Source organism: Oncorhynchus keta, chromosome 1 (assembly GCF_023373465.1).
Source record: "Oncorhynchus keta strain PuntledgeMale-10-30-2019 chromosome 1, Oket_V2, whole genome shotgun sequence".
Lineage (NCBI taxonomy): Eukaryota > Metazoa > Chordata > Actinopteri > Salmoniformes > Salmonidae > Oncorhynchus > Oncorhynchus keta.
The window spans coordinates 30,430,562-30,444,671 of NC_068421.1; the positions used below are offsets into that span (position 1 = coordinate 30,430,562).

Here is a 14,110-nt window from a genome sequence, read left to right on the forward strand (position 1 = left end):
GGTGTCACTGTATTGGTTTTACTGTGAATTTAAAAAAAACTTCCACTAATTGGGTGAAAATGAATAATTATTTCTACTAGTAATTGTGGTGAGAGGCAGTTGTGTGGCCTATACCTGTTAAGGATATTAACTGGATCAGGACCCAGGTGGGTCCCACTGATGTGAACCTTTGAGCATGGCACTTAAGTTAATTAGATTACATATTCAGCTGAATAAATGGGAAACGTGTCTTACCAGTAGGTTATTGATACAGTACTTATGTAAATGTGATATTTTTAATATATTTGCAAACATTTCTAAAAACCTGTTTTTGCTTTGTAATTATGGTGTATTGTGTGTAGATTGAGGAGGGGGGGGAAGAGTGTATTTAGTCAATTTTAGAATAAGGCTGTAATGTCACAATGTGGAAAATTCAAGGGGTCTGAATACTTTCTGAATGCGCTGTATATTATGTTATGAACATACAGCTCCAAGTTCTACAATATGATAGAGACATTTCCATGAATGCTACTGATTTTTTTCATCAGATGTGATCTAGGTGGGACGTGCAGTAGGACTGTGGTGTCGCGTGGTTTCTGGTGTCGTGTGGTTTCCTCAAACATAGGCCGGTGTTTTATAGCTAGCCGATAATGTGTTTTTGTAAGCTTATTGGTGTACCAGCCTCTGGAACTATGTCTCAGATGCTCTGCTGCAGCCCTGTTGGATGACTGGGGTTTCAGTTAGACGTCCAAGAGACCATTCAGATATATAGCCTAATTTGTTTGACTGTCTGCTTTAGATTTCTCGTTCAGAATTTTCTCAAAGGAATAGTGTGACTAAATCAAATGGAACAAGAAGTTAAATTAAGATGTAAATGTAGAGTTATGACTTATTTTGCCAAGACAAATGTTGTCAATGTGACTATCATTTACATTATCACAGCCTGTTTGTCTTCTTATTAGTTGTGATTAATTCAGTTTGACTGATTCTCTCTTACTGTATGTAATCAACTCTTCCTTTATCTTTGTAAGGAATTGAGGTTATCTTATTATGTTGAACCAATGATAAGCACATCAAATGGATCTAAAGGAAAGCAGACCTGCCAACATGCACGCATTTTGCGTACCAGCTACGCAATTCTTTGTCCATGTACGCAGGTACGAGATCCGAGTTAAAACTTCTTAGGGATAGGCGTCCCGTCAACGGGCAGTTGTAAATCATGCAGCGCCTCGTCACGATCACAGATTTTTAGAGAAGCAACAAATGTTTGTATAAATTCACCTCTGAAGGTGAAATGTGTACTTACATTCTGAAATATTGCTCTGATTTGTCATCCAATGGGTCCCAGAGATAACGTGAAGTGTTGTTTTGTTAGATAAAATCCTTTTTCATATCCTTAAAAGGTCCATATAGCATGCACGATCGATTTTTGTATTTCCACTCATTCAATTTGCAAAGAAAGGAATCTGTGAAAATCTAACCCTAAACGTTGTTCAACCAGTCAAATCACGTTCGTATGTATTCCTCAGAGATCCTAGAATGTAACCAGACTTCACTATATCATTAGGAGTGTAGTATATCCTATAGGACACCAAATTTGGTCAGAGAGCAAAGCCTTCATGGCATGCCGATGACACGTGTGGTCTTCACTTGATCGACTGTAACTTTGTCAAATAAGCACCAATCAGGGTCACACAAAGCTAGCTAGAGCCAATTAGCTGGGCTTTTACGGGAGTATCCCATAAAGTATCCCATACGGAAACCCTGTATCTGTCGCAAAATGTAGCTGCTAACCTTGTGCGACAGCAAGCCTTTTCCTTTTGGACAAAAATTATAAGAATATCAAGACTAATGAAAACTGGGTGTTTTTGCAAATATTGAACTTATAATATGGCTACTAATACTGGAAAAGCTACATTTAAAGTCCAAGTATATAGATTTGACTATATTCTTACATAAAAATGTAATGTAAATGTCTCCTTCACGATTTGCTCAAATGTACCTGGGTGACTTCACACTAAATGTCATGTAGTTTTCTCATACATAATTATCCGTCTGAAACTTTGCACATACACTGCTCCCATCTTGTGGACACCATCGGAATTACAACCAGTGATGGCTAGATGTGGGACCTTTTTCTGTTGCATTTCAAATACGGTGGTAGGGAAAAAAAGGGTTTTAAAAAGTACAAATGAATAGTGCCTGATTTGTATTATTATTTGTATTTCTTTATTGTTTACATTTTAATGAAAAATAAATTCACTGAGTAAATCTAACATCTCTATTCTCGAGCTGCAACACACAGTTTGTGTCAAAGGATTAATACATCATTATTGGACGTAGCTACCCCGTGTCTGCATCTCCTGTTTATGATGCTGAGTTTTCCGGCTGTCAGCTGTACGTAAACGCATTGATAAATCCCTTTTTCAACTCCGTGTGTTGTGGAAAGGTAAACACTAATTGTTTCAAGCTAAGGTTAGAGAACATAAAATAGACATTCAGTGTGCTCCAAAGTACCAGCAGTTCACTCGCATTTGCTAGTGAAAGAAATTTAAATGCTAATCTGAAAAAATACTGGTCGCATTTGTGCGAGTGTGATGTACATTTAATTCTGCGTTGTATTTTCCACTTAACATTACGAGGATCACGCAACCTGATAGACAGACTAATTATGATCCACGTCATTAAAAAGCATTACAAAAGTATAAACAAAAGTAAATCTAAACATCTTGCCATTACATGGAGTCAGGAGTTTAGAAGACTGAAGAAGAAATACAGTAGGCACGTTTACAGCGTTCAGATTCCCTTTGCGATAGCCAGTTTGCGGTCAGTGTCGATGCAGTCTTTTGTTTTAATGTTTTCAAAATGATTTAGCTTTTAGTGTTGATTAGGAACTGTGCCTAAAAAGCCAATACTTGTGAGCTGGCCCTAGTGATTGGCCCTGTTTGAGAGGTGACAAGCGTTCCACTACTTCAGAGACTAAACTTGGGGGCATGTGCTAACACATACGTTTACAGATAATTATCTCCATTCTACACTGTGCATGTAATGGAATAAACATGCAGACAATCTGTACTAATTCCACAAAACATATATAATTATTTTATGTTCTGTATCTGATGTTTTTCAGAGGACTGAACTGAACCAGGTGTGATCCATAATGTTTGTCTAAGAACATGAATCTCCAATTTGCCACGAGTGTCTGGTACTCTAAAAAGTTGGACAGGGTTGGCAGGTCTGGGAAAGTGGCATGAGAAATGTCCAATGTATTTTCCCTACAAAGCACTGTACATGAGATTAATGGATGGATTTATTCTAAACACAGTTGCGTAACAGGCCTAGTATTATATTTGGCTTTGGGGGGGTTGCAGCAGTTCACTCAAGTCATTAGTGTATGCACATCACCCATGAAGGCAAGTGAACAAGTACACACAGGGTAGAGAATTGGGAGAAGGGAGATGAAGGCTCAGAGGGAAAGCATGCATGTGTGACTGATGCTACCCAACCTCTCTAGATGGAGCTGTACATTCACAGAGAGGAGATGGGGGGGGGGGGAGAATATCATATTTGCCCTCCATCCCCATATCCTCCATCCTCATATCCTGCAGCAACGCAAGAGGCTGTAATCCCAAGGTTAACCCACTCTAGAGTGCTCTGTGCCAGGCATGCCAAGTAGCCCTGATGGACGTTCTGCCGAGGCTGACTGGGTGATGTCATCAGTCCAACTCTGCTGCCTGATCGTCACTACCACTATTGTTCTGCTGTCTGTGTTAAGGTTCCATTTATATTCAGTATGATCTGAGATTCCTCCTCTTGCTCTCTCTTTCTAGTTATCTCTCTCCTCTCACTCTTGTTTTCTCTCTCCCTTGAGATGCCGTCTCTTTTCTTCTCAATTTATGCCAAACTGTTGAATGAAGACCTCATGAGACATCAGTGTTTTTAGGCAGCAAGGCAGGCAGCCAGCCATGCAGGCTGGTAAAGTAAGGAGAGTTCCATACATCTACAGTGAAATTCCTTGATCGTCATCCCTTTAAATCCGTTTCAGCTGTGGCTACGGTCTCCTAAGACTTTAATGCTTAAGATAATCATACACTTCAGTGCCTGACAGCCAAACTGATACAATGTGAGAGAATAAATCTGTATTCCTCTCTTGTCTTAACTTGCAGGGTAAATAATTTGCTTGAGAGGAGCCAAAGTGGGTTCTTAGTGGAAAATCTATGTAGTACAGAGATGAGTGGCCTTAAAAGTTGAAGGGAGTTGGTGTTATTGGCATGGTATGTGTTGGACAGCCCAACCTTGTGAACCGTGATGGGTGCGTGGGCCGTGGATGGATTTCATGTCTGTGGCGGATCGGACTAGGAGCCCCAGGGTGGTGGGGCAGCCAGGCAGCTCGATGGGGCTGAAGGACAGTGTCCTGGTTCAAAAGGATATATAGGCAGGGGATGCTTGCCACTCTCCAGACTGGCTCCTGGTGAGGGCATGAAGAGCTGCTTGAGAGGAGGCAAGAGAGTCAGGCTGTTACATCTCATACAGGGTACCACAGGTGAGGTACCACAGGTGAGGTACCACAGGTGAGGTACCACAGGTGAGGTACTGCAGGAGAACTGGTGAGTTATTGTCCTGAAGAGGATTGCTTTTAAATTGGGTCTGGTGTGTTCTTTTTAAAAATTGTGTCTAGTTGGTGTACAAGTTTGGATTGTTGTTTAATGATTGATTACAAAGACTGCATTTTCTACTTGCTTCCAAGTGGTGGATTCTCTGCAGTTCAATTGAGGGGCAGACATGTTCTTCAAGTTTTTAAATGGTGGAGCAGAGTAGTTTTTACAATCTGACAAATATTCTCACTGTGTGCCAAGTAAAAAAAAAAAAGAAGAAAAAAAAATGTTGATCTGAGAACCATTCCACACACATCTCTGCTCCAGAGTTGATAGTGTTGGTTATTGTTGACCAGGGACGCTGTTAATTGGATCACACGGTGGGTCGTCCATGTTAGGCAGTAGATTGGACATTGATCCATCGTGTGGTTTGGTCAGAGCAAAGCAGACCGGAGGAAAACATGTCAGTGGTCCTCTAATCTGAGAAACTATTAATTTACTCTCCTCTCTGTCCTCTCTGCCACTTATCTCCTAATCCCAATCCCTGTTTAATTAAAACGGTGAGGATGACATCGAAAACCTGGTTGGGATGACTTGGAAATCCTTTTTGGGAGAACACTCATACAAACTCGTAGAAGAACCTTGCAAGGCCTTGCTCTGAACTCTGAGTGTTAGTAGGTGTGTGTGCTTTTGTTTTAATTTTCAGTAAAGACATTTCAACTCTCTACACGATGCAACGGCAGCCAGATCAGTTAATTTCATCTGCTTCAGTAACAGTGCATTGTTAGACCTCCCCTGAATGGGAAGATATCACAATCAGTTAAACTAAGTGTAGCTGGACAAATAAACAACATTAGGCTATGAGTGGAATGGCCAGACAGAATAGATCCCTGCACACACCAACATTATTTCTGGACATTGCTGAAACAATTAATTCCACGCACCACTCTGAATGCAACTCAATCACCCTGTGGGCTACTCCAGTGTTGCTTACTCTGGCATCCAACAGCCATGTCATTTCCTATGGCTGGATCCAGACTACTCACTCATTGTTATTTTAATTTGAGTTATTTAATCATTTTGTGATTTGTTTTATTTGTGTTTTGTTTTTCTTTCAACCCTTTTGTACTGGTCCGTTCTACACAAAACGCCATCACGCAACGCTATCCTGTTGTCACGCCAACTTACCCTTCCACGCCCTCCTTCACCATTCCCCATTCCTTGTTCTGATTGGTCCTTCCAATTCTTACTTCCCTGTTGGCCCTGCTCCTTGCCTCGCCCTTTTCCACTCCAAATGCATGTTCCTTCCTGGTTGGAGATGGCAGAGTGTACTATAGCCCCAGTAGCAATGGAGGACAGTGACCATGAGGCTCACTCATCATCAGATGACCTGGACTCCGCCCCGCCATCCCCTGACCACACCAGGGACCACCACCATGAGCACGAACAGGTACCAGTGACCAGACAAGGTCTGGGTCAAAGAATATGTCAAATACTTTCTAGATATTTGAGCTGCTTTGCTTGATTTGGTGACACAGTGAATGGAACACATGGAATAGTCCAAAAAGTTCTAAATTCCAAGCTAAATCAAGTGCACCTCAAATACTTTTAAGTATTTTCCATATTTCTATTGGTCTCTCAGTGACCCCCTTAAACCCAATCCCCTGTTGTCACACACAACACAGGGATGTTGTTGTGACAGGAGTTTTCATACTGCTGCGCTCCATATGTACAGTGGAACCACAATCAGCCCTCTGTCGGCATGCAGGGATAATCTCCTGTTATCCTGAGAGCCGTGTTGGAGGACAATCTAAGATTCATACATAGCAAGGACTGGCAACAATGTACTTGAAAATTGTAATTTAATTGTCCACATGCTTTAGACCTCCTTTGTAGTTCACTCGTTTACTTTGTAGTTTACTTTATAGTTCACTAGTTTACTTCCTGTTTGAACCAGTTATTTGCGCAAAAAAGTTGAGTTGGTTACTATTGATCCAAAGAAAGGAGGCCCAATAGGCTGCGTGTCTGTTCACAGGAGCTTAAACTTGGAAGAACACCAATGTATCATCATGACTGTGTCCTCTCCAGATTAGCTCTCAAAATGTATCACTATTGAGCAGAGATATGGGCTGATAACTCCAGTTTACTCTGATTGCTATGGTTCCCCTAGAGCTAAATCACTCTGGATAAGAGCATCTGCTAAATTACTCAAATGTACGGTCGGAAAGTATTCAGACCCCTTCCCTTTTTTCACATTTTGTTACGTTACAGCCTTATTCTAAAATGTATTAAGTAATTTTCCCCCATTATCAATTTACATACAATACCCCATAATGACGAAACAAAAACACTTTGTTAGACATTTTTGCAAATGTATTAAAAATAAAAAAACGATACCTTATTTACATAAGTATTCAGATGCTTTGCTATGAGACTTGAAATTGAGTTCAGGTGCATCCTGTTTCCATTGATCATCCTTGATGTTTCTACAATTTGATTAGAGTCCCCCTGTGGTAAATTTAAATTGATTGGACATGATTTGTAAAGGCACACATCTGTCTATATAAGGTCCCATCGTTGACTGTGCACGTCAGAGTAAAAACCAAGCCATGAGGTCGAAGCAATTGTTCATAGAGCTCCGAGACAGGATTGTGTTGAGGCACAGATCTGGGGAAGGGTACCAGTATTGTAGTTTCCAAGTACACAGGGGCCTCTCATTCTTAAATGGAAGAAGTTTGGAACCAGCAAGACTCTTCTTACAGCTGGCCGTCCGGCCAAACTGGGCAATCGAGGGAGAAGGGCCTTAGTCACGGAGGTGACCAAGAACCCAATGGTCACTCTGACAGAGCTCCAGAGTTCCTCTGTGGAGATGGGAGAAACTTCCAGAAGGACAACCATCTCCGCAGCACTCCTTCATGGTGGGTTGGCTAGACTGAAGTCACTCCTCACTGAAAGGCACAAGACAGCCAGCTTGGAGTTTGCCAAAAGGAAGCTAAATGACTCTGACCATGAGAAACATGATTCTCTGGTCTGATGAAACAGGCAAAGATCCAGGCAAAGATGAATGGAGCAAAGTAGAGATCCTTGCTGAAAACCTGCTCCAGAGTACTCAGGACCGCAGACTGGGGTGAAGTTTCACCTTCCAACAGGACAAAGACCCTAAGCACACAGCCTAGACAACGCAGAAGTGGCTTTGGGACAAATCTCTGAATGTCCTTGAGTGGACCAGCCAGATCCCGGACATGAACCTGATCGAACATCTCTTGAGACCTGAAAATAGCTGTGCAGCAACGCTCTCCATCCAACCCTACTGAGCTTGAGAGGATCTGCAGAGAAGAATGGGAGAAACTCCCCCAAATCCAGGTGTGCCAAGCTTGTAGCATCATACCCAAGAAGACTTGAGGCTTGTAATCACTGCCGAAGGTGCTTCAACAAAGTACTGAGTAAAGGGTCTGAATACTTATGTAAATGTCAAATGGAAGTTTTTATAAAAAATAAAATAAAATAAAAAGTTTGCTTTGTCATTGTGGGGTATTCTGTGTAGACTGAAAAAGGCTGTAACGTAGCAAAAGTCAAGGGGTCTGAATACTTCCCGTCTGCACTGTAAATGTAAAATAGCCTCTTGGCCTTCTCAATACACTGTAATATTCATAGTGGTGCAGGCTAGGGATTCTTTACACAAACTGGAGCAGAAAGGGTATGCGTGGCTGTGGTAACTTGAGCATCAGCCCTAAGGACATGAGCACCAATCTGCATCCCAAATGGCATCCTATTCTTTATACAGTGTACTTCTTTTGACCAGGAACCATAGGGAATAGGGTGCCATTTGGGATGGAACACTAGTCTCTAGTCTGAGAACTCCAGGGAGGGATATCCCTTTACAGTTTCAACTACACACAGAGGCTCTGCCTTTGTTGGTGTCATGAATTGTAGGTATTGTCATCGGGGAAGGTAGATGGTTTGGGAATAAAATAACATGTAGTTATGATTGACAGGTTTAGGCAGATTTGAAAATGAGTGCTGTTACTAATCACCACAAATTGATCAGTCATTGTCTAAATGACATTTTGAGGTGACATGTTTAACACCAATAGATTTTTATCAGGTTTCCTCTGTCTACCAGTATGTGTTGAGTGACACACCCATATGAATAGATGATGTCATATTTGAGTCCTTGTTGATGTCATAAGAAGGTGTGTGTGTTCATGACTGTTTGCGTTTGAAGCTGTATGACACTATATACCACAGCAATTCATTCATTTGAGCAGTCTTCTAGTAATCAAGAGGGTTCATTAATCATTTAGAGGTTCATTGCCTTTAGCTCTACTCAATCACATCATATTTTGTTGTGTAACCTGTTAAACGGTTGCCTCCACTATTTATCATCCACGTGGCTACAGTACTGTACCTTCTATTGAATTGTGATGTACCAGCTTGCGTCCCAAATTGCAGCCTATTCCCTATGTAGTGCACTACTTTTGACCAGCGCCCATAGACAATAGGGTGCCACCCAGACTCGACCATACCAAGGCTGAAGCTGCTGAGCAGGGAGAATCTTTACAGCCAGCTGCCACGGCACTACACTTTAAACAAGATGTATCCTCCCATTTCCTACAAGTTCAGGAAGTTTTTGTCTATTAATGTTTTTGTTTGGACCCCAGGAAAAGTAGCTGCTGCTTTAGCAACAACTAATGTGGATCCTAATAAAATACTAAATACTCAAATTATGAGTTATCTATAGAGGACACAAAAGGTTCTATTTTTGATGCTCTATATTGTATTGGACAGAGTGATTGTTCTCTTGTGTCAGAATCAGAGTATGTGCTTGTTATCAGTTTGATGGCCATCCGAGATCTCTTCTTCCTCGGCATTCCTCCCTTCAGCATAAATATTTACCCTCCCCTCTTACGTTGCTAACCCTGTAGCTTCTCTGGTGCTCTCTAGTGAATCAGTCAGTCGATATCTTCTTTCCTCGCTGTCTCTTAGTGTAAATCGTCTCTAAACCCTAGAGAACTAGGCCTATCTTGCACTTAATGATTTCTTAGGTTGTTTCTCTCCATCAAAACATTCAGTGTCTATAACCACTGCATTTTCTTCTTTTTTCCTGTTGATCCTTATGTTGCCTCTGTTACCTTTTGCTCCTTGTTTTCCTTCCGATCTATATTAACCCTCCCTCCTGCTCCAACCTTTACTCCTCTCCATCCATTCTTCTCTGCATCACCTCTCCCACCCACCTGCACCGCTCCCTGGCCCCTCCCCCTTAGCACTCAAGCCATTACAAGGATGATTCTGAAGACTCTGAGTTGGAGAACATCATGCAACAAGACCCCCACCACAGCGGGGACCACCCTCACCCGCCTCTGGGCGGCTATGAGCACAGCCCCGACCATGAGCACTCCCACCCGGTGGACAGGGAGGCAGAGGGTGGTGACACCCCCGGGACGCCCACCTTTTTGCGGCCCCCCATGGCGGGTGGCAGGGCCCAGTCAGACAACCAGGGCGTAGGGAGGCTGCAGTTGGGTGGATGTGGGATGGTGGATCACTATGACATACAGTCTCCCCTCAGTCCCACCAGGCCCAAGAGCCCCTGGGGCCGCTTTGATCCCTACGACTTTCCAGAGGTAAACTTCAGGCCAGGGGGACCATTTAGAGTGTAGAGACCAGAGGCAACACTATGGGCAATGTGGGTTGGGTTATTAGCTCTCCAGTCCAAAGAGGCTGTGCTTTAGCCTCAGAGGAGAACTAGCAGCAGGTTCAGGCCATTTCCAGTGATGTTTACTTGGAAACTTTGGTTGTGTGTCTGGCAGATTACTCAGTTTGTGGATTTCGCTTTGAAACTGATGTTGGTCAAAGATGGCAGTGTGTTCTGGTGTGTTGACAATGGCTTCCTTCAATACCCTACATCTGTTGAAATGGCTTTAGGTTTGAAGACATGTATTTATGTGTGGTAGGTGTTGTCTTTTTATTTAGAATGATTACTGTAACTCGCAAATGTGCCGCCACCAGAAGTGAGCGACGTGTTTAAATAGGCGTCTGTTTCTCTTGCTTTCACAGGACCAAGACAAGGACTATGTGGGCTTTGCCACACTGCCAAACCAAGTGCACCGTAAGTCTGTCAAGAAGGGCTTTGACTTCACCCTGATGGTAGCAGGGGAGTCTGGTCTGGGCAAGTCCACCCTGGTCAACAGCCTCTTCCTCACAGACCTCTACAAGGACAGGAAGCTACTCAACGCTGAGGGTAAGGTGGCCATTTTGGTGTCTCATCTTCTGAATGAATGAATGAATTATATAAATGGCCAGCTGCTAAGGAAATGTGTGTTTTAACCCCAGAGCGGATAACTCAGACAGTGGAGATCACTAAACACACAGTGGACATTGAGGAGAAGGGCGTCAAGCTGAAGCTCACCATCGTAGACACCCCTGGCTTTGGAGACGCTGTCAATAACACTGAATGGTATATGTCAAACATCCTTCCTTCATAGGACTCTTCTTTGGTGTCAGGAAAACATGAAACAACTCAACTCCTATTATGATCCTAAGGCAGAGCTGAGTAAGTTCGAGGTATTGAGTTGATCTTAACCTTTGGATATACGCGGTAGTCTTCAATACAGTCGTCAAACTTTTATTGCTATTAGGCTTTGTATTGTTACATGACACAGTTTGAGGTTCAGTTGCAGTATAGCTCAGTGTACAGTAGGGGAATGACTGTCTGCATTGCCTCAGTGCTGGTGTGTCTCTGTCTCCCCCACCGCCCTAGCGTGAAGTCAGTGGGTTAGGGTTGGTATGGTTAGTGGTTGTAGGGTGGCTGTCTCTGCAGTATTGCCTCAGTGTGTGTGTCTGTGTCCCCCCTAGCGTGAAGTCTGGTAGTGTGTCTGGCTGTCTCCCCAGTGCGCCCTAGCGTGAAGTCAGTGGGTTAGGGTTGGTATGGTTAGTGGTTGTAGGGTGGCTGTCTCTGCAGTATTGCCTCAGTGCTGGTGTGTCTCTGTGTCTCCCCCACCGCCCTAGCGTGAAGTCAGTGGGTTAGGGTTGGTATGGTTAGTGGTTGTAGGGTGGCTGTCTCTGCAGTATTGCCTCAGTGCTGGTGTGTCTCTGTGTCTCCCCCACCGCCCTAGCGTGAAGTCAGTGGGTTAGGGTTGGTATGGTTAGTGGTTGTAGGGTGGCTGTCTCTGCAGTATTGCCTCAGTGCTGGTGTGTCTCTGTGTCTCCCCCACCGCCCTAGCGTGAAGTCAGTGGGTTAGGGTTGGTATGGTTAGTGGTTGTAGGGTGGCTGTCTCTGCAGTATTGCCTCAGTGCTGGTGTGTCTCTGTCTCCCCCACCGCCCTAGCGTGAAGTCAGTGGGTTAGGGTTGGTATGGTTAGTGGTTGTAGGGTGGCTGTCTCTGCAGTATTGCCTCAGTGCTGGTGTGTCTCTGTGTCTCCCCACCGCCCTAGCGTGAAGTCAGTGGGTTAGGGTTGGTATGGTTAGTGGTTGTAGGGTGGCTGTCTCTGCAGTATTGCCTCAGTGCTGGTGTGTCTCTGTGTCTCCCCACCGCCCTAGCGTGAAGTCAGTGGGTTAGGGTTGGTATGGTTAGTGGTTGTAGGGTGGCTGTCTCTGCAGTATTGCCTCAGTGCTGGTGTGTCTCTGTGTCTCCCCACCGCCCTAGCGTGAAGTCAGTGGGTTAGGGTTGGTATGGTTAGTGGTTGTAGGGTGGCTGTCTCTGCAGTATTGCCTCAGTGCTGGTGTGTCTCTGTGTCTCCCCCACCGCCCTAGCGTGAAGTCAGTGGGTTAGGGTTGGTATGGTTAGTGGTTGTAGGGTGGGCTGTCTCTGCAGTATTGCCTCAGTGCTGGTGTGTCTCTGTGTCTCCCCCAGCCCTAGCGTGAAGTCAGTGGGTTAGGGTTGGTATGGTTAGTGGTTGTAGGGTGGCTGTCTCTGCAGTATTGCCTCAGTGCTGGTGTGTCTCTGTGTCTCCCCACCGCCTAGCGTGAAGTCAGTGGGTTAGGGTTGGTATGGTTAGTGGTTGTAGGGTGGCTGTCTCTGCAGTATTGCCTCAGTGCTGGTGTGTCTCTGTGTCTCCCCACCGCCCTAGCGTGAAGTCAGTGGGTTAGGGTTGGTATGGTTAGTGGTTGTAGGGTGGCTGTCTCTGCAGTATTGTCATTGCCTCAGTGCTGGTGTGTCTCTGTGTCTCCCCACCGCCCTAGCGTGAAGTCAGTGGGTTAGGGTTGGTATGGTTAGTGGTTGTAGGGTGGCTGTCTCTGCAGTATTGCCTCAGTGCTGGTGTGTCTCTGTGTCTCCCCCACCGCCCTAGCTGGAAGTCAGTGGGTTAGGGTTGGTATGGTTAGTGGTTGTAGGGTGGCTGTCTCTGCAGTATTGCCTCAGTGCTGGTGTGTCTCTGTGTCTCCCCCACCGCCCTAGCTGGAAGTCAGTGGCGGACTACATCGACCAGCAGTTTGAGCAGTACTTCAGGGACGAGAGTGGACTGAACAGGAAGAACATCCAGGATAACAGAGTCCACTGCTGCCTCTACTTCATCTCTCCCTTCGGACACGGGTACGTCAGCTACGACATGTCATCTCTGTCTCAATACTCTTTAAATGGAGTCCTTGTATTGAGACAAACATATTGGCTGTGTCTCAATACTCTAAGAATGGTTTATTTCCCCCTTCTACCTTCCTTCCTTGAGTACCACCGAGAGGGTTTCCATTATGCACCATGTTGGTTTGCACCAGGTTCCATGCATTCTAAATGCATTGTGGTTTCCATGGAATCTAGAACCACCCTGCTCTGCTGCCTCCAGGGAAATGTGCATCTGGTGCAGTGCTAAACGTTCTATCCATTTTGAGGGGCAGATGCTGCAGTACTGAACTTTCTCTCCAATTGTCGGTGTAAATGCAGTACTTTTGTCTGAGCTTACCGTCTGTTTTACACCACTGTGTTCATTGAAAGGGAAAATCTTGAGCACCACCATTTGCGCTTAAGCACTGCTGCAAACCTGTAATAAGGAAACAACTCCCTCTGCTGACCAATATTAGATACTACTACAATCCTTGAAAATATGGTTTATGAGGATTACCGTAATTCTCTCTTAACCATATCCAAGTTTTGTCAGTGTTGTCTATGTCCATCTTTCCACATGTACAGTGTGTTTTTTGGTTTTCTAAGTGCTGACTTGTTGTCTCTAATTCTAAGTTGCTCTGGTAACTTACTCTGCTAAATTACTAAATATGTATGTCATGTCTTGTATCTGTCTCAGCCTGAGGCCTCTGGATGTGGAGTTTATGAAGGCCCTTCATGAGAAGGTCAACATTGTGCCAATCCTGGCCAAGGCAGATACACTCACACCCACCGAGGTCAAGAAAAAGAAATTCAAGGTAAGCCCTCTCTAACTGGCTTTTCTATCTGTGTCTGCTTGTCTGAATACCATGGCTCTGTACAAATAAGAAATGGACAGGGGACATTGGTTTCAGCAAATTTCTGAAACATATATTTTTATTACCAGGTGGCCATTTTGATGGATTTGTTTTTGCTCCTTGTTCTTTTGCCCATCCTCAATCACAGG

At 44.2% G+C, this 14,110-nt stretch overlaps 1 protein-coding gene across 4 annotated transcripts in view; it reads left to right on the forward strand.

Annotated features, from left to right (window-relative positions):
• Positions 1 to 14,110, forward strand: part of LOC118371141 (septin-4) — an 85,130-nt gene that overhangs the window by 65,003 nt on the left and 6,017 nt on the right. For 2 of the 4 annotated variants that reach the window (XM_052521285.1, XM_052521284.1), the window contains exons 2-5: positions 10,629 to 10,812; positions 10,905 to 11,028; positions 12,967 to 13,101; positions 13,805 to 13,922. In XM_052521285.1, the coding sequence (XP_052377245.1) occupies positions 10,716 to 10,812; positions 10,905 to 11,028; positions 12,967 to 13,101; positions 13,805 to 13,922 (474 nt within the window). In that variant the 5' untranslated portion in view covers positions 10,629 to 10,715. Of the gene's footprint in view, positions 1 to 5,777; positions 6,025 to 9,838; positions 10,196 to 10,628; positions 10,813 to 10,904; positions 11,029 to 12,966; positions 13,102 to 13,804; positions 13,923 to 14,110 lie in introns of those variants that run through there. The other 2 variants (XM_052521278.1, XM_052521276.1) reach the window with 2 other exon arrangements.